Consider the following 21,726-nt stretch of genomic DNA (forward strand, 5'->3'; position numbering starts at 1 on the left):
AGACAGAAGTCTAGAATGTCTAGAAGACATTAACTAACCTCAATAAAAATATTTAAACTTTTCAGACATAATAAAATAACTATGTTCAAAAATCAGCTTTATAAAAGGCTACTTACACTACATTAATATATAATATTATATATGGTAATACATCATATTAGATTAGAGCAAAGAGTTGTTATAATGGAAAAAAATAAACTTTTCATCTACTCAGGCATGAAGTAAAGTAAGGTAAGGACAGAAGGTATACTCTCAGCTGTTGCAAATTATCACAGCTCATGGAATTATGCCATTTTACACCTTCTGGGGAATCTGAACTTCAAAATTATATAGCACTTTCCTTCCAAGTATCTCAAAGAAATTTATAAACACTAGAACTAGAGTTTCCATGTGAGAAGTATACACTTCAATCATTTTCCAGGCACGGAAACTAAGAGACAGAAAAATTAAGTGATATGACAGAAGACAGCAGTGGTATAGCTGAGCACATAATGAAAATCTTCTGTCCCCACAACCTGTCCACAACTGAAGGAGTTTCTTTTCTCCACAACCAAAATCCCTTGGAGATTTTTGTGCTCTGTGCCCTAAAATAAAGCCTGGCAAGATGCATGTATCTGACAAAACACGAAAAAACAGACCCCTAAATATGATCTGACAAAAATATTTAAGATATTCTTTTGGCTGAAAAGCATATCTCCGTACTGGCAATAAACACTCTATTCCTTAATCTTCTTGGAGCAGCAAAGACAAAACTATCCTATATTGTGCTGGCAGTAAAAAAATTTGACTTTATTTCAAGAGAAGTATGTTCTTGTGCTATTACATCTTCAGTCTAATGCGTGGAGTTGTTTTCTTAACAATCATTTGGGGCTCATCTACAAAGAAGATCTACAAATATGCTTCTTGCCCCTCTGTCATTCTTCTGCTATGACACAAGGATGGAGCAAGGCCCTGTGCAACCCACGGGGCAATGACACTCCATATGCAACTGTGTGTTTAAAATTTCTACGAGCTACTGAGTAGCCGCTATTGCAATACACTTTGCAGCTACCCCACTACTGACAACAATTCTATTTTCCTGTGTGCTACAATGACCACCAGACCTGGAAGTGTACACAAATAAATAAAATAAATGAGATGGGATTTATCACAGTGGAAAGGTTCTACCGACTGTTGCAATCAAAGTAACCTTTGTTTTAACAAGAACGTCAGAATAGAGTGGGGAGGGTGACAGTCTAACCAGAGTGCACAAAAGCAATAAAACCAAACACCAAAACTGGAATCCAGAGCCAAGAACCTCATCTTTTCTTTTCAGACAGGTCCAGCCATAGAAAAGAATTGGAAACGACAAGCAAGCTCCCCCACCATAAGCATTCCCTAGAAGTAGCTTAACAGGTTCTAAAACCTATGGACCCTACTACATTTGCCTCTCTTTAATACCTGTATCGAACGGTGAGAAGCTCTGAGGTAGGAACTCCTTGCCATCCATTTTCTAACTCACCACAAAATGCTCAGGTTTGGCCTCGCCATCATTTGTCATGATGGTCAAACCAACACTGCTAGATATTTTATCTCACTTGTGTAACTTTGTAAAAAGTTGCAATGAGCAAAAGCTTACCTCTTCATAAACAGAGCTGTCGAACTAAGACTCTTCACTGTGATTTGATTTTAGTTTAAGGCGAACAAAGTTTATGAGAGCATTAGACCAATTTAAATAATCACAGTCTCTCTTTTCTAAAAGAAGGGTGAGGACAGAGCCCATGGGAAACAGAGGAAGAGAAAACTCCCAGCAACCATCCTTTCAAAATCCAGAATTATTCATTTTTATTTTTAAAGAAACATTCAGGCTGACATCAAATGCACTGAAACCTTACATTGCCACACTTAGCATTAAAATAAGTTGCTGGTACATAATTATAACTGGAAATGACAATCTTTTACCTTCCAATACACCTTGTTTTGATTGCTATTCCTCTCTGGGTGTTTTTTTTTTTTCCCTTGGAATATATTTAAAATGTATAGTGGCTCTCTATGGAGACAGGAATCTACTGGCTTTCATCAATAAAAATTGATGGAGAATAAAAGAGGCACAAAAACAACAAAATTCTATAAAAATGAAATACAGCTCTGCAGAAATTAGTTCAAATGGTTCTTGAATGTAGAAGGATTACTATTTCTTTCTTCCCTATTGTTAGGGTATAATTTTCTATGGAGTTAATAGGCAAATCCAACAAATGACATAAAATGTATAATTTTCTATAATAATCTTGACAACAGCTATACAGGACTTGTATATCATTAATATCTTAGGTCACACACAAAAATGTACATCAGAATACATACTCTTTGCCAGTTTATATAGACGTATGCTCTCAACATGTCACATTATTACAAAACCACTGAGGTCAATTTTTCCAAGTGCAATCATTACGTGTGTATATGTGTGCATATATATATATATATTTTTTTAAACCAGTGATATCACTAGTACCTTCACTGCAGGAAGAACTTTATTTCTGTTTTGTTTTTTATTATGTCAATGAACCCTCTGACAACTACAGTGTCAGTCTACCCTTCTGGGTTTCATACTCATACTGCTCGAGATTCCCCTACTTCCCCCTATCCGCTTCACACCTGCAACTACCAGACATCAGGCATTGAAGTCTACATTATGCATTAGTAAGCCCAATTCTTCATCTCTTGAGCACTGCAGGAATCTCATTTTAACAAGGATGGGCCCACAAATATTAACTGTGGGAACATTTATGCTTTTTTCTGTCAGCAGACAACATACTTGTATTTTAGGAGCTGGCATTCCTTTCAGCTGATTTTTCAGTTGGGATTTTTTCCCCATTCCTTTCTAAATACAAAAAGTAAACAGCAAGTACACCAGGTGTAGCTCAATCAGCTTTTTGTGAACAGAATACTTTCCTTTTTAATCAAATGATGTCTTGTTAAGGATGTCCATTTTGTTGACTCTGATTTAGTCTTTAATAGCCACACGATAGGATTCAGACTAGTGTACGACTCTTACTATTTTCAAACGATGAGTTTATTTTTCAAAATCAACTAATTGTCCTAAGAATATTATTTCTTTTTAAAAAGTGACTTAGACACTTAAAGCCATATTTGTAAATGTATTTAGGATCCCAAATGTATCTCATGCATCAGGAATGTCAGAGCTTAGCTACCACAAGATGAAAACAAACATCTGTTTATTTAAACTCATCAAATTACATCTGAAGCAAAGTGAAACAACTGCAACTGCTGAAAGGTGAACCTCACAAAATGCAGACTTCTACAGTTTCACATAAACACTACAGTAGGCTCCACCCTAAAGGAACAATTCAAAAGCTTTTCAACACAGACTCTCAGTTCAAAGACCATCATCCTTCCTGTCCATCGTTACTACCTCACACAGACCTCTAGCTTGGAATCAAGTTCACAGTAAGGCTTCTTAAGATCTTTTTGACCAATGTATTTGTTGTAATCTCTTCCATGCTAGCTCCCTGGCATGAAGGGGTCTAAGGAGTCTGAGGACTCCTTTATTGGGAGGCAATGACAGGTCAGGCCTCAGCAGTCATGCTGAATAGCACTGAACCAGCAGGTCTAGACATATTGGCACAAATTTACATCATATAACTTTACACACTTAGATACTAGTGTAAGCACTTAACTCCAGAATTTAGATCCTAAGTATCACACTGATGATAGTGTATATGGCTTTAATTTAATTTTCTTTCTCACTCTTCTTTTGTTCCATAGTTACAAATAGAGGTAATGCTTCTCCCAGCTCCCAAAGGCAAACATGATGAAATATGGAGCTGGGCATCCGCAAAAGAGCAAGTTTCTCATTTTCTAGCAGTTTCACCAAGGTAAAACCCATCAGAAAAAATATTAAAGAGCTTTACTGGGATTTCAAAAAAGTAGAGATTATTGCCATTTGTATCTCTCAATGGAAGATGTTAACTAAGACAGTAACTACTGACTGCCTCATTTGAGCATCCATAATATCCATGGATTTGGGACTTTATCTATGCTTACATATTCTTTAACTTAAAAATGAAAGGAATGTGTATTTCCAACCATGTCTGGCTTTCACAATACTATGGCCAAAGCAGCTTTCTTTTATCTAACCATATACCTGCATATTAATATAGTTATCCTTCACTTAATCTTCTCTGACAGATCAGTGCCACAAAGAAGATAACAGTCAACACAAAACCCACCATAACAGACTAATTCAAATGCAGAATACAGTATCACAGAGGGTGTCTTGGTGTGTGCACACCTTGGTGTCATCTCTGTCTAAGCCAAAACATGTATCCACTGCTTAGCTGAAAAGTGACCTAAATTCCAGAGCCATGGGCACAGCAGCCTTCCTTAATATTGCTGTGATACTCTATGCAGTTCTGAAGTTAATCAAGAATAAATTAGGTGAGGCGATGTTACTGTAGGACACAGAAGCAAAAGTAATGCCCTCCAGTAATTTCTTTATTGCTTGTAGCAGCAGCAGCAAAATAATCAAGCTTTCTGGAATTGACATGTATCAAAAACAAATACACAGTTGCTTCTAATATAAACATATTTTTAATATAGACGATCCCTCTCTATGTGGCTATTGTTGATAAATAACAGTTACAATAAATTAGCCAATATTCAAGAAATAACATGCAGAAACTTTGAAAACTTCAAAACAAAACTACATATAAAATACAGAAGATCTTACTGTAAACGACAAGATCTAAGCTAAGGCAGGCAAAGGAGGGAGATGACTGTCAAACCCATCAGGTAAAGGGACGGCACAAACAGGCAGTAGACATTTTCACTGTAAAGCAAGATACTAATACCATTACCAATATCATTGGATATCCTACCCAAAAATGTTAGATGTTTACAAATGTTTACACAAATGAATCCCTCCCAAATAGTCTGGAGAGACTGTTAGGAATATTACCATTGTGCGCTCTCAATTCAGGTGAGACAACTGTGTCAGCAGGATTAGCCTTCGGAAAATGAAACCAACATCCTACCATAGGCTATGTTTTCACACCAGTTTTACTTGAGGGTAACTGTGTATTCTTGCTTGGAGCTATTCATGATACAGTTAGTGCAAGGACAGCAGATCCGGCACAGTGGATACTGCAGTGGCTCTTTGGCATTTTTACACAGACTGCCCGTGAAAAAGGTACTATAAAGGGGGTGAAAACCCACCAAAAGATCCACAGGCAATATGCTGATTTTCCCATATAGCTTCACCAATTCACCTCAGCCTTGATATGCATCAAACTCCTTTTTTCTCTCCTAGGCCTCCTGATAAGAGGCTGACAGCCACATTTAGTGTGGTGGTTTTCTGCTTAGGCTAAATACTCCCCACGGACAAGCATCAGACCACCAGACATAATTTCACTTATTGCCCAAGAGAGGACTTCAGCTTATTTCTTTAACAGTGAAATGCTAATATACTGTTTAAACACAAAGCTGATTACTGAAAGGCTCCCCTTTACTTACTATTTAAAATGTTATTTTTTTTGCAGCAGAACTTAAGTTCATGTTTAGTGAGGCACTTAGTCTGCATTTTGTCAAAACGTATATAAATCCCTGAGAAATATGATTTTTGCTCTCATATTAAAAATTGCTCTATAGAATCAAATGATTGGCAGCAAAAAAATTCAAGTACTGCACTAATGGAATGGAAAGTTTGTACTGGTACATGACAACCCACTTCTAGAAACTGCTGTTCTATACAAGAAAATGTGGACACCATTAGTGATGTATGGAGGATGTCTGTGGGCCTATCTGTGGCAGACAACTGTTCCATGGTAACAGCCTGCTATAATGTGTACAGAGTAAGATTTCCAGCAGCACTGAACTCCATGGATTTCTGCTGGAGAATCCATTTAGCCCTCCACAATTGTCACAAGGAGATTTGAATGGACCAGAACTGCATGAAAAGGCAGTTAAAAACAGGGTCCTTTACTCTTCCTTAGAAGAGGATAAGCAGGACTGCAACAAGAGAACTAGATTTATACATTTGTTATTTTTATAAAACAGATGTTTACCAACTCATACTGACCTGTGTCACTGTAGTCTTCCTCCCACTTATTTTTCTATCTATTCAACGAAAGACACTTCTCTAATATAGAGATCAAAGACTGATTTTGCACTTCATGTTCATAGTATCAAAAGGAAGAACTAGTACTACACTTTCAGATGTGGAACATCATTGTGTGTGATGCAAACACAAGCTCATGTTACCATACCAAAGCAAGTTAACAGGACTGGAGTGTCTTCAGTGGCTACCCCTGGAAAAGACAAAGCATAGCTACATGCTTTTCAGCTGTATAAACTACTCGAGGAGTATTATCTACCAGATTTTCCTAGATTACTTATCAGTTGATGGCAAGAAACTGGACTGAGTGGCAAAGTACAAATCAACAAAAAATTCTTAATGTTAACTTGAGAAGTATTGGCAAACACTAAGACTGATCTACTCTTAATGTTAACCATTTAAAAATATATATATCCTCTAAGAACCTACTTTGCCAGTAGTGGGGGAGGAAGAAACTAATCTATATTGATCTCATGTGATGATTTTTAGTCTAATGTGATTCAGAGTTCACCCTGGATTAAGTGCAGTATTTATTACAGCATCATTTGACCAATGTACTGCCAGGGGACAGAATGATCCAACAGATATTTCTATCTCTAACTATTAGTATGATCCTTGAAGAGTGAACTTTTACGCCTCTTAATGCTGATTTGTAATAATGTATATGACTGAGGTATAACCATATTGCAACTAAAGCTAACATCAGTTTATTACTTAAATCTTTGGCTTGCTTTCTCCTTGCTAAGGTTCCAACAAGAAGCCCTCTACTGCTAGATTTCTCTGAGAGCATGCTCTGTCATACAAGTTTGGTTACCTTTTCAATTATCAAGGGAAAGAATTAATCTGCTTCCTTAAAGTAGAGCCAATGAGCCTTTTTAGTAAAGGCCACTTATGAAAAGATTCACTTTTCACATCATGAAAAACTAGACATTTATGTCCTCATGATGACCATTTCCTGTGAATAAAATATGCTACACAGCTCAGACACAAACATATGATGAAGAGTAAAAGTACCAAAGAACAATTTGCTTTTTTTAACTTGTTTTTCTTTGTTTTTTTTTTAATCCTTTCTTCCATGTCATTACTTTAAGTTTACTCACATTTTAATGCAGCTGACAAGCCATAAATTTCATATGGTCACAAAGTAATATTTAATAATCTCACATGCTAGTCAAATGTAATAATCAATATGAAAAAAATGCTATGCCACATAATAATCATTGTTACTAGCTTAGCCTACCTAAAAAGCTCCAATGATCGAGGCTACCAAGCTGCTCCTATTTCTCAGCCTGTGGAGGTTTTACGGGGTGGATTGCTTGCTTGTTTTAAGATATATGTATATATATTCTCTATTGCATCTCCAAAAATAATTAACCTACAATAGGCCAAAGAGTTTCATAAGATTTTAAAAGGTAGAAAGAGAAATGAACTACTCAGTTTGTCCACTTTAACCTTGTTTGAACTTTTCTTTCTGAAAGAACCAACAGGAATTACTAAAAATTAATCCGCATCCTAATTTATTGACATTAATATTACTGATTAACTTCCTCAATCTTGGTTTCTTCAAGGGTATATTTCACCATATTCACTAAAGTTGGGCAATTCATAATTGGTAGTTGAATAAAAATCTGGAACGGGCTGCATATGTGCTGCAATCACTTCAGTTCAGATCACATTCAAGCATGGCTCTGTGTACAGACTTAGATGCACTAAAATAACTGCCTTAATCTTTACGTGCATTCGGCTGAAGTCATCCAGTGGACATTGGGAATTTAGCGAGAATAACTGTGCTTTGCAGACAGTTGCATCCCTTCCAGAGGTTCTTTGAGGGAAGCTTTAATTTGTGCTTAGGGCTTCATGGGAGCCCTACTAGCAGTCAAGGTGCCTTGACTACTTGGGGACATGTTAAATTCATATTGCCACAACATGCTGTGTGCAGAAGGCCACACCAGTCACAGGTAAGACATACAAATCAAATGGTAGCATCCTCCATCTCAACTTTTCTATTATCTGCCCCACTTTGTGCCAATTTCCTCTTGCCTTCCCAACACCTCTTGCTTTGCTGTTCTTCTTTAAAACATGGGATGGGGATTTGTCAAAGTCAATGAGCACTTTATTACAGTGAGAGTGCTCAGTAATGAACAATTCAGCAATTTAATGAGATTCTGTAGATCTGTCTCCAGCCTGTCCATCAAGTTTCACTTCTATAAAGCACCCTGACACTAATCCTCTGGCATACCCAATCTTCACCCTGGGCTGAATATTAGATTCTTCTATGGTATATTGCATTACCACTATAACCTTAGCAAAAATGATGAGCTTAACTACACTTGAGGCAATATAGCTGGTCTGATTTGATTTTCTTCTATTGGGTTGACTACGAAGGAATTACTTATTTACTAAGATAAAGCAAAAAGAGTTTCTTATTGCCTTCTGAATGCCTAAATTGGTAAATATTTGTGTGAGTCTTTTAATTCATTCTGGGGACCTGGAATATTTATAAATATATATATTTATTCATGGTTCTACAGAATGAATTAAGATGACACACATACACATATTGCCTGCAGCAGTAAAATAGTTTAAGAAATTCTTCACAACTGCATGAGTAACCTTTACAGAGGCAATTACAATAATGCTTAAATGGACAGTGTGGAGTTTGTTGTCACTCAAAAAGCAGCACATTACCTATAAATATCTCTCCCCAGTATGACCCTGCAATAGTAACATAAGCTTTGTCATACTTGCTTCATGAAATGTTCATTGACTGGAGTGCATACAATTAAGAAAATTATTTCTGAGTTACTCCTGCAAGACAGGGCAATGCCACAAGATTTAAAAACTCCCATTTCCCAAACTTTATTTCAGCAAGCTGCGTAGGGTGTACTATCCTGCATATGCTTGTCCGCTAATGAGCTGGCATTAAATAATGCTTGTACGACTTTCTGCAGTAACTTTTCTAGCAAAAGTATTTCCAAGCACATAGCTAGATTTCACTGCACCTGCAGAGAAATGATCATAAAAACAAACTGGCCAGTCAGCTATGCCCCATATACAATCCTGTACATTTTTATTATTACATATTATTACATACCTATTACATACAAAAACTGCTTTATGATCAAGGGAATATGGGTTGGGACTCCAGAGTATCCTGCTTAAAAAAAGAAAAAAAAAAAAAAACCACCACAGTTACCGTGCTGCAGGTTCTGTTGCACAGACACTCTCCAGAGACCAGGAGAGGAAGGAATCCAACTTCAATATTACTATCTGCAGAAAATATCATCTTCAGAAAAACTCCATAATCTTAGCCTCAAAGTTTTGGAAACAAATATGTCAGTCAGGCCAAAGGATTACATTACATCCGCATACTGCCATTGTAGTTTGAAGAGGTTAAGCTGAGATATTTTGTTCCTACACAATGATGTTCATCCACAGAACACAAAGGGCCCTACAGATGAACGCACAGTTTATACTTTGAGAAAACAATGGCAGACGGATGTAATAATTTGCTTAAAATAATCCAAGAGATAAGCAGATAAATAACAGGGTTTGAATATAAAGCAATCTTCTGAATCTCAGGCCCCTCTGTTGGACCAAGATATCCCATCTTCTAAAAGAAAGAACAGGTTTTTTTCAAGTAAATTAACTTCTACCTTGAAAAACCCTGAACTACTTTTCTTCTATTAAACATGACAGAAAAAAAGAAAACAAAAAGGAATGTTTGGGTAACACATTATCAAAATTTACTTCCGCTATATCATGAGCTCCAATTTTTACAGATGTATGGTGGAAATGTTTCCAAGGCTGGATTTTGTTTGTTTTTCTGTGCCCCTCTTTACAGCCTACGTGTATTTTTGGCAGTGGACTACTTTTTCCATAATAAAGCTCACAACACAATGCCTTACTCTTGTTAATATTCTACGTCTGTCAACCTGTGGTCCTTTTCTAGATCCAGCTTTTTTTAGTAGAAGCGATTGCCACCTCCAGCTTCTTGCCACAACTCTTCTACTGATGCATACTGCCTCCACGCATCTCCTCACAGAGCAGTCTGTGTGACAACTCCATATTTTGCTTCAGGCAAAGTCAGCTGCAGTGGCCTACACAATTTCAATGACTAACTGAAATTAATACAACTAGTTTCGTCTGAAGTGAATGGAAGAGATTTGCAGAAGCAGGTCTGTCACAGACTGGCGGGGCTAGCCTCGCTCCATACAGAGGCAATGATAATCAAGTTGCATGCATTGATCATCTATTCTCACCAGCAAAGTTAGATCTGGAAGAAAGTATCTCATCACATCTGCACCACACAAAATTAAGCAATAAACAGATTCCTATTTCAAATGAACTAATAATATCAATACAATATAGCATTTTTTAAAATTTAATTTAAAAAATCCCTCAGCTGTTATTCAAAGTTTTTGCCCAAGTCCTTAGTCTCTCTTAAGATTGCTCCAGGTTCCAAAACAACAGAGTACTCTTACGGTTTACAGAGTATTACATATTTTGCTTGTTTTACTAATTTCCTTACCTGCCAGATTTGTTCTTCACTGAGTGAAGTGAGTCTATCACTTTTAAAAACCTCTCGAAGAAGACAGTATGGGAGTGCCAGGACTTCTTCAGGATGACTCTTCAATAGCTCAGACAGATGTTTTACTAAGAAGTCAACCACTGCATTCTCCAACAAAGTGAGGTTGAAGAGGTCCGCGAGCTTATACAGGTCCAAATAATTAAAACTATTTAGTTCCTAGATGGGTGAAGCAAACAAAATGTGTCTCAGAAAAAAACCAAATCAAAACAAAAAACCCCAGAGGTCTCAGATAATGAAAAAAGGTTGCTCTTTTGGAAGCTAGGGAGATAGAAGGCAATATAACTTCAGATTAATTAACATAGTCTCATTCAAAATGTATGTGCAAATGCTACCACTGCATATGCAAATATACATGAGAGTACTCATTTGTGCTGCAACTGCTAAAATTATATATGTACACAGCATTTATAAGAAATATGGAGTAGTACACAAAATAATAAACCAGCATGACTTACAGTGTATGACAAAACCTCTCAGGACTTAAAAAGTGAATTAAAAAATATATTTGTTAATTACAATGGTTTGTTCCAAGCAATTTTTTGTTCATTATTTACTATTTTGAGTGAGCTAGAGCATCTGTGCAGCATAACTTTTAGCTCCACTGAAACCTCACAAAACACTTCTTTGTGACATGCTCAACTACATTTTCTATATAAATTTATCTTCAATAAACAAAAAAACCCCCCTTTTTTTCCTCCCCTGGCAGCAACCTGTAGATGACATTGGCCTCAGTCTTTCTCCCCTTTCTTCTACCAGCAGAAAAATTTAGAGACAAAAGCTACAGTCAGGGCAAGAAGGTTTTTTTCATCCAGATAACAGATATCTTACATTAATGAGCCAACATTTTCAACTTGGTATTCTTTGAAAATTAGTGTCTGGACAGCTAACTACTCCTGTTCTAGATGATGCACTCTTCAGGGGAGAGGGCATGAATTCATCCATAACAGACAAAAGGACTCAGCACATTTGGGAAATAAGCATGTTTATTTGTTCTCTGTTCTTGCTGTATGCTCACACATCTTTTTCCCTCATCTCCTCCCCTCCACAAGCCGCTTTTCATCTTCCTAATTACCACATTGCTCCCTATCAGCAGCCTTCTTCTTGACCAGCTCCATGTGTGAAAATGACAAGAACTGTTGTCAGTTTCACTTTGCTGGTTAGTTAACATAGGGACTAGAGCAAGAAAGAGAAACAGACTAAATTAAGTCAATTTCGCTTTCACTGCTCTGCTGGATGGAATGGCAGCACCAAATGAAACTGACAAGAAATCTTGTAAATGTCAAATGAGCCGCACGGCTGGCAGATAGAGCAGAGCAACAGGGAAGATGGGAAAGTGAGAAGAGGGGTTTTTTGGAATGTTTTATGGACTGTATCTTGAATGCGTGAATTCGGTGGCTGTCCCAATGACTGTGGAGCTGTTTATGCATATGCAATGGAGAGTGGAGGAACACAATTTTTTTCTCCTCCTTAGAGCAGTCAGTACTGAAGGAAATTGAACCAAAGTCCTTTGGAGGCTTCTATTTGTTAAATAATCTCCCACTCTAACTGTTCACCTTCATTGGCAGGGTTGTATGTTAAAGATAAATTCTATTCATTATCTACTTAAGCTGCTGCATAAGAGTCTCATATTGTCTTCCTGGAAGAAAAGATAAAAGTTGCTTATGCTGCCGGAATAAGCTCTACAGGCCATCACAGAAATTCTGAGCAGTTCTACTGTGTCACTTCCTCTCCACAGTGAAATAGAGGAGGTAAGGATAAATCCTCCCCAACTGCAGAGAGAAAGAAAAAAAGAATGAATTTTAAATGAGAAGTATCTCTTGTGTGCCTTATTCTTTGAAGTAGTATCTGCAGATCACAGATGGTACCTCAAAACACCACTTCTGCGATGGCCAAGCAGTTGTGGCACAATGCAAAGGAGCATAATCGAAGTAAACATCACAGCACAAGTAACAACCACATTTTACTGTCACTGGTTTGGAAGACTATCTTTAAAAAACCAAATCATCAATTGAATGAATGCAAACATGCAGAAAAAAAATTAAAAGAACTCAGTGTATATTTACTGAACTTTTTTGTAGTCAACAGCTATGGTTGGGAAGAATAACAAAAATAAACAAATAAATAATCAAGAATTGTGATTTGAAGATCAACTTTCCAACTGAAATACAAGCCTGATCAAACCCCATTGCATGTCAATGGAGAAGGCCAGTGGGATTTTGGTGGTCTTCAGAAGACGGCATTACTGGAGCTGGCATAGTAAAATCTTTGCTCATTAGACAGCAAAAGTAATGTGACACACAAATGCAATTTTTCCCTGAAAAAAAACTTCATATCTTCAGTGAAATCTAAAAGACACTGCAGAGGCTTCATTTTTGGTTGGGTATTTCTGATCATCTCCCAAACTCCCCTATCCCCTCAAATCAACACCAGTTGAAGTTTTTGCTGAAAACTGGTATATAGTTGAAAAGGCTGAAGATACCTATGGATAAATAAACAAACTTCTATCAGTTGTTTATTTACAATATCATTTATTTATATTTATGTGTTTGTTTACTTATTTCAGATGTTTATTTATTTATGTGTCTATTTATTTATTATGGGCATTATTTATCTATTTTTATTGCTAGGCTTCAGCAGATGTTTGAGGTTTCCTCCAATACAACATGTTATTGACCTGCCACAACTTGTGGCTCACTGCTTGATGCATATTGCAAGTGTATCTCCTTAAAACTGGTCTTGGCCTGCAATCAGAAACACATTTGTGTTTCTCTAAGGTTGATCTATAGGTCTGTATTTCACAGCCAAAGTACTGCATTAGCTTTTACAAATGAAAATTATCAGATTGTCATACCAATACTCCAAACAAAATTACACAGTACTACACGTTACTGTCTCTGTGATGATACTAGAGGGCAAAAATGTCATGCTGAGACTGCAAGATGTATATTGCTGATCAGTTAACCCCGCTCTCAATATGTGGCAAGACTTCCAGAAACATCAGAGTACAGTGGGGTACGTAAGCTAGTTGCAAAGAATACACTTTTATCTTCTGGCATTAGAAAAAGAAAGTAACAAAGCAACCATTAACTACTCAGTCTGATTTACTTTCTCTGAATACATTTTCCAACTAAACTCATAAATGAATTAAAACTTTCTGTTAAATAAATGAAAGTGAAATTGTTACTCTTTCAATTCAACTGTGGGCATGGATAAGAGTTCTGGCTGTCTCTGCTTTCCATGAATTTTATTAGATTGTGTTAGAGCAAGTTACAAAAATCTAAAAGTTGGGTGCAACTTTCTTCTGGAACTGTATCACAACATATCTTCTTTAAAAAAAAAAAAGGAATACAAAACAGGTATTAATTTCTATATTTTTATACATATATATAATTTATAAATTATTTTAACTTGTAAACTTTTTTTTATAAACTTTCATACAGACCATTTATCTTTTTTGAATTGAAAGATAAAATATGAACACAAGCAGAACTGTCAAGAGCTAAAGAGAATTAAGGAAAGGTAGTGATCCTATCTTTTCTACTGTGATGCATTTTACACTGCTGAAACATTTTTGGACAAAGAAAATATGTGTAAGATTATATAGAGAGATCTTATAATTAACAGTTGAAAAGATTCTAAAATCCCATCGAAAACTCAAACCAGTTTAACAAATTGGCCAAATGATTTATCAGTGTCTGCTTCAAAAATGAAGAGGTGCATCTGATCCCACACATTCTATGTACTGTACTTTTTTCCTCCTCTTTCAATAGTTAAGTGAATCCATTGTTCTACATTATTGGTCTTGTGTGTCAGTAACAGCAGCCTTTTGGTACCAAACCAATTTAACCACGAGCTGACATTTAAAATCCTTGTAAAAGAAAATCAGTTTTCCAAACAAACCTGAAAAGATGACAGTATTAAATGCTTAAAATAACTGATGTGACATTCTCTGTATTTTAATACGGAGATGTATTTTAATATAGAGATATGATAAATTGTCAAACTTTTTTTTAAATAAACACTGTATTTAAATTACTTTCAAATTCATCTTTATTCGTTTGTATTTTTAAGAATAATTGCATTGCACAAGCCACAGAAAAGGATAGAAATAACAGATTGATAAATTAGAGTTAATCATAACCAACTACACAGTAGACTACAATGTACCTCTATTCCTGTGCTCTGTGTTATAAATAGCAGAAAAAGTGCAAGGAGAACTAAGGGGAAAGAATGCATTTCTTTATGACCTTATTTGAAAGATAAACTCCTTGGGGAAATACAATTTATTCAGATTATCAAGACCCTGCTGTGCAAATCTACAGTCTGGGAGCACACTACAGAGATCAAAAAATATTTACTTTATTCTGTTGGGTATAAAAGCTTTTAATGAATGCATAATTAAGACAGAAAAAGTATATACAGCTTTAGAAATTCCATTGCCGAGCCAAGCCATTAATATCCAAAGTATCATACCCAGTTGTGACTCCACCTGCTTCCTATTTAGATTACAGCACTGTTATAAATCAGGGTATTACATGACTAGCCCTACCAGTGTAACAGAGAAGGGCTGCATTGTGTCACCAGTTCCCCCTTTTCTATAAGGCAGTCAGCCTCTTTAAAGCAAAAATGCTTTTCTGAGGTCTCTACAGCAGGGACTTGTTTATTCAAAATACTTAAACAACATCTAGTACAACAGGGTCCTGACCCTAAATCCTCTAGGTTCTCCGCTATGTTAAATACAATAAACCAGCTGAATCATTCAGAACAGAATCTTGGCATAAATCACAGCAAAGAGATTCTAAATAGCTAAGGAGTATTACCAAAACAAAAAATTGCAGCAGAAAAATACATTTATATGACAATAAAAGGGACCAACTGAGTTTAAAGAAAATAAATCCAGTTCTGCCAATAATAACTTCTTTTTCTTATAGCAACAAAGGCTCCAGTTGTGGAATGCCGCACTCATTTACCCAACACTCATTTACCCAAGAACCAGCAGACTACCTATATACAGGTAACAGGGCAACAGATGAGCTTATTTCATGCTAAGCATATGCACAAATACTTCAAAAACTGTATTTTAGGTCTTATCTGGAAACTTCCTCCCACTAAACACCAAAGCCATCCAGTTGAACCGTGAAAGACATTTTTGCTGAAGCAGGGTCACGGTAGCAGGGTCACGGTGGGACAGCTGGGCCAGAATTTCTCATTCTATAAAATAGTGTTTACATTCATTACAAGACCACTGTGGAGTACAGATGTATTTACAGGCACAGTTAAGGATAACTTTTTAATTGACTCATTTTATAAAATTATTTTGTCTGGTAGATCACCACTTTCTCAGCATATTCTTTAATCTCTTTGCCTTTTTTTTTTTTTTTTTTTTAAATGTGTGAAAAGATATTTTGCATCCTTGCTGTTATTCCAAAGTAGGTCTGGGGCTAATTACAAGAACAACAATATCAAAAAGATTCAGGTCTATTATTTCCCCTCTTCCCTGTGAGAATTTATTTCCCTTCTCACTTGGTGGTTACCTACATCTGCTTAGTTTTCAGTTTCCATCCTGCTGGCTGGTGCTAGCAAGCACCCTCTTCGAAGGCATGAGGGCAGCCTGTGACCTTCACAAGGCAAGTGGAAGCCCATGACATTCTCAAACTAGCTCATGTGATGAAACATACATCTGAGCTTCCAAAAAAAAAAAAAAAAAAAAAAAGTGAAACATACCATAATACGCAGATACTCAAAGTAAAACTGAAGAAGACAGAAACATTTTTTAGAGTTTCACCCTTCCTCTGGCCTTTTTACACCGTTTCAGACAGCATGCACCCAAAGCATCACATTTACAAATTTTGTCAAATATGGGAGTCTGTCCCACGTGATGAGGGATGATATAATCTTGCATTCTTCTGGCAGAAATCACAAGCTGTTGATACACAGACTTTAAGAATGTTTTCATTACTTCATATTTCTGCTAACTCTTCAGCGTGACTTCAGTGTGATAAAAGAAAGCAGAAAACTATTTGGCTAATCTGTCGGCCACCAGCAAGCTCATATGCTGACTTTCTGTTATCCTTTTGCTGTTGCTAAGATTGTCACATCCAGAAAGAGCAAGTTTTGTCCTTTAGAACCCCAGCAAAGTTCACAGAAGTAGCAGTCAGAAAAATATCTACCATCAGCAAGAGGAATCAAGAAAAACAGAACTGCACAATGCCATTTCTTTAAATTCTTCTGTAGAGTTTAATGACAGTTTAAGGCAGGAGAATACAGGACTGCAAGCTGATTCCTCTACAATACTGGACAAGCTCAGACTTAGTCATAAGTTTAGAAAAATCCATCATAAAACTCGTTCAAGGTATTGCTCCCAACTACTACCACCAGAAGGCTCAGCTGATTTTGAGACTCCTTCTTCTAATTTCAGGCTTAATTTACTCAGACAGTTTATACACATTTGTTCCTGTGCCAACATTATCTTTTAGTTTTAACAACTCTCTCTCTCCCCGGTGTTTATTCCGTTGATATATTTACAGAAAGCAATCATATTCCTCCTCAGCCCTCATTTTGCTAGACTAAACAAGCCAAGCTCTTTTAATCTCCTCACATAAAACAGGCCTTCCTGATCATCCCAGCTGCCCCCTTTCCTGCACCTATGCCAATTTGACTTCATTTTTACTTCTGCATGGGCAAACTCTTAAAAATACTTCTCATGATGTTCCAGCATTATCTTGTACATTGGCATTAATACTTCCTTAGTTTTAAGAAATTATCTTGCATGAAATACCTCAGGCTCAAACTGCCTTTTTCTTGATGGTATCACATTAGTAGCTCAAAGCCACCCTATGATTTAATACATGAAAATTCTCTGTAAACTTGTTCCTCAAGTGAGACACAGTAACAGCCCTTCTGTCTGTCAGGCAGGACAGAAATAATATGACATGTTACGAATGGGAATTGAAAATGATCAGCTGAAATGCAGCAGATTCTACTGAGGATGCTCAGAAATGATTTTCCAATCCTTATTTCATTTCCTTCTATATTTGAGTAATGGATCTGGCAACTGTCCTGGTACATAGTGATTGTTTACTGGAGGAGAAAATAATTTCAGTAACTTTCTTAAGATTTCTTTTAAAAGACAGCAAGGAAATCCCCTTAATGTTCTGAAAAACAAAATAATCTTTAAATCAATACTAAGTATGAAAACCACCATACACAGTGGAAATACATGTCAAAAATACGTCTAATACACAGTAGGTTAAAATATCATTTTCATTCTTAACTCCAGTTTCCATTACCATGAAAAAAATCAGCATTATATTAGATCTGTTACCACAGTTAAGGTTCCTGACACTTCCCCTTTCCAATGCCTTTTTTTCAGTCACTCAGCCAAAATTTAATACTTTAAAACTGAATTTTTTCAGGCTTAAGATGAATCTCTTTAAAATCTCCTGAAAACACCTCAAACCACTTTCTTTGTTTCAGAACCTTTTTATGAGATTTTATTTCTGGAGCACTCAAATTACATATATGTTTGCCCTGTAATAAATACAATGAGAGATCATTTTACTTAAAAATCTGTCTCTGCTCCAGAATCCCAGACATCTGCCTATTAGCAAATGCCTAAGAATTACAAAAGTAATAAACAGATCTAAAGATGGAGAAGTGGGCAGGGGTAACTGTAGTTAGGGGGGCACTTAATCTCACCAGAGAATGAAACAAATTGTCTAGAATGTGTAAAATGACTGGTTAGTTAACACAGAAAACTTCAATCTCCGGAGTATTTGCTAAGCACCTCACAAAGCAACAAAACTTTCTCGGGTCTTTTTAAGGCAGTATGTGATACTCCCTAGACACAAAGACTGAATCCAGCGTAGGATAACTCAATATTGAATACCATTTTGATAGTCAAAGCAGAGTCAGTTAGGACAAATTTAACACATAGTATTAGAGAAAGTTGAACATTACAGTATCCTATAAAATGCTCAAAAATGATCACTACAAAGAGACCACACACAAACTCAAGATGATCCTCTTGCTGGTCAGTTAAACGGAGATGTGGAAGTACAAACAGAACAGTACCAAACTTGGTATGTAAGTATGGAAAAAGGTGAAGTAAACACAATAAATTTCTGACAAGGGGCCACAGTCCATTTATAAAAACAAATGATGAAGTTGCAGATAGCGACACAGGGCAGAAAAATTCCAGTTACGTCTCTACTACTTCTAGAACGAAACACAAGTCTACCCCATATAAGCTGCTGCTGTTTGAACAAGAAGTTTTCTATTTGTAACTAAGGGAGATGTGAACAGAAATTACATACCTTAATATCACTACCATAGATGACACACAATAAAGAATTTTAATGGAACTAGCTAAGAATCCAGTGTTAACGCTGAACAAGCTTTGGAAAAAAATGGGGAACTATACAGGACTTCAGATCATGCCAGTGAACTACAGATTAGTTATCCTAACTTGTAATGCATGCAATGAATCTGGGAGTTTATTTACAAATAGAAGTGAAAAAAGAGTGAGATTATCAGGTAGCTGTTGGAAAATAACACCTATTACCCCTGCAGAACAACTGTGGTTCATTTGATCAACTGCATCAATAGACTATACTTAGTTCTCAAAGATATCCAGTTATGATTTTTATTTTTTCATTATATGGAATATATCTAAGAGGATGCATCCTAGATGGATCAAAGATTTGTTCAGTGACAGATCTCAAAATGAAGTTATCAACAGTACATTATCAAGCAGCATGACTTTTTCCAGTGAAGTCCTCAAGGGATTGATTCTTAGTCCAATACTGTTTCCAGTTTTATCCAACTAGACAGTGGTAAATTCTGCTACTAGAGCTTGCAGAAGACTCTGCAGTTGGGTAACAAATTATGAGAATGACAGAATAAGAGAATATTGTCTGCCTTTCCTGGCAAAATGATCACATTCAAGCAAAATACATCTGAGAACCAGTAACATAGCTGATGCAGAAAATATAATAGGCTCTATTTGGAACAACACTTATAGGCCATCAGGAGGGACTAAGAAGCTGTCATAAATAATCACATGAGTTCTCAGAACCGTGCTGTGGCAAAAACAGATGTCATAAAATACACACTAAGTACTGTCCAATTAAAGTAGGGAACATTCTTGCTGCTTCACATAGCATTTTTAAGACTACTGCTCAAATATTGGTCCCAATTCTGAAGTCCACAGTTACAAATATGAAAATACTATAGGCTAGAAAAACAGTCTTGTAAGATTTAAGGTGCTCAACTTAGCTTTTTACAGAAAGACTGATGGAGGATTTGATCTCGTGCAAAGATATTTATAAAATGGAAAGAATACATGAAAGCAAGAAAGTTCTGAAGCTTGCAGGGAGGGAGTCAACAGACCCACTGGCTGAAAGCTAGCGTTATGCAAATTCAACTAAGAAAGGCATCATTTCTCCATATAATATGTTGAAACTGTTTGTGGAAAAGGAGAACTGGGAAGAGAAGTTACCATTATTTGGGGGACTTCTAAAAGTTATGATCTGAAAGATCAAATTTTTGGAAAACAGTTTCTGACTTGTGGATGTAAGATCAAAATTTCCCTGGTCACTGGCCTGGAAGTATGGACTTTTTGCATTGCTTTCACATGCTTATGAACATTTTGCAACTCTGCATTAAGAAAGTGATTACAATAAAATAAGGTTTTTGCCAATTGTCTGTAGGGGTGAAGAAGGAATTATTTCCCTTGATTCATAATTTGACCTCTGAGAAAATAAGGTTCCATATTCCTCTGACTTGTTGCAGCTGCAGGAGGACATGAGGATACTCATCTCTCAAAAAAATCTGATCATCAGCATATGAATGATAAAAAGGCAACATTAAAGGGGTTGCAAAATATACTTTTTTTGGTAAACTGTTACTTGTTTGGGTACCTCCATGCTCCTGCAATATCTGAGCACCTCAAAAAAAATCAAACAGATTTTGTGCTCAAAACACTAAACCAAGGCAAATTTGCATTTTATGAGAAAAAGTGGGGCAGAAGAAAGATTATAAGAAATTGCCCATGATGGAGAAGAAATATGAAAATTCAGATATGAAAACAGAACCTCAATTGCCTGGAATCCACTCCAATGCTCTAGCCACTATATAATTCTTCTTATCCAACTGTAACACAGTTTTAAATTATTTATGCAGTTTAGTATATCAGTAAAATGTCTGTAACATGTTTTGTTAAAGCAATATGTCTCAGTGATAGAAAATGTCTCTATAACACTCTGTCCTTAAATTTATGCAGTGAAAAGAACATACCTCTTTTTCACATGACTAGGAGCTGTGCTGATTAGTAGGTTTACTACATAATAATCAGAACTGATTTATCTGGAGGTAAACAGGATGAAAAGAGATAGTACTCCACATATGGATGGAAAAGGAGTTAAAAATGAAAAAATTATGGAAGTACCACTGACTAAAATAAAAAAAATTAGAATTTGGTATGCTTTAATAGAATCAATTTTTTTTTAAATTCATTACTTAAAGCATTAGTGACCTGGGATTTACATATCACTCTCATGGTCAAAAATCATTATAAATCTGACTTTCCAAAACAGGAAATCTAGAAAGAGCAAAGCCCAAATGTAAAAAATGGACACTGACTGAATGTCTAATTTGACAGATTCTACATCTGACCTTCATTAGTGCTACACAAGTCACAAGTCCTACCAAAATTAACACATGTGAATGTTTATGCTGCTAAAGGTGCTAAGCATCAGGACAACATGATCTTCAAAGATCAAGATCACTTTGCTAATTTAGTTTCCAGGTGTTCTTAAGAAAATACTACCCACCCACCCCCCAAACAGATGATGGTCAGAATTCCATGCTTTACCACCAAGGCATCTTTTCCCCAGAAGTACAGAAGAGAAAAATATGTAATCGAAGTATTACATATGTAAGACAAATGAATCAAATGGCCAATTTCTTATTGGCTTAAAGACTCCACCTTGAAGCCACCACATTTAAGAGCAGAATGGATCAC

General features: G+C 36.2%; 1 protein-coding gene across 19 annotated transcripts in view; it reads right to left on the reverse strand.

Annotated features, from left to right (window-relative positions):
• KLHL32 (kelch like family member 32) overlaps nt 1–21,726 on the reverse strand; it is a 171,453-nt gene that overhangs the window by 47,322 nt on the left and 102,405 nt on the right. For 17 of the 19 annotated variants that reach the window (XM_067293967.1, XM_067293966.1, XM_067293965.1 and 14 more), the window contains one exon: nt 10,644–10,859. The exons of the other annotated variants lie outside the window; for them this stretch is intronic. In XM_067293967.1, coding sequence (XP_067150068.1) covers nt 10,644–10,859 — 216 coding nt within the window. The remainder of the gene's footprint in view (nt 1–10,643; nt 10,860–21,726) is intronic. 19 annotated transcript variants of the gene reach the window in all.

This window comes from Apteryx mantelli, chromosome 3 (genome assembly GCF_036417845.1).
Source record: "Apteryx mantelli isolate bAptMan1 chromosome 3, bAptMan1.hap1, whole genome shotgun sequence".
Lineage (NCBI taxonomy): Eukaryota > Metazoa > Chordata > Aves > Apterygiformes > Apterygidae > Apteryx > Apteryx mantelli.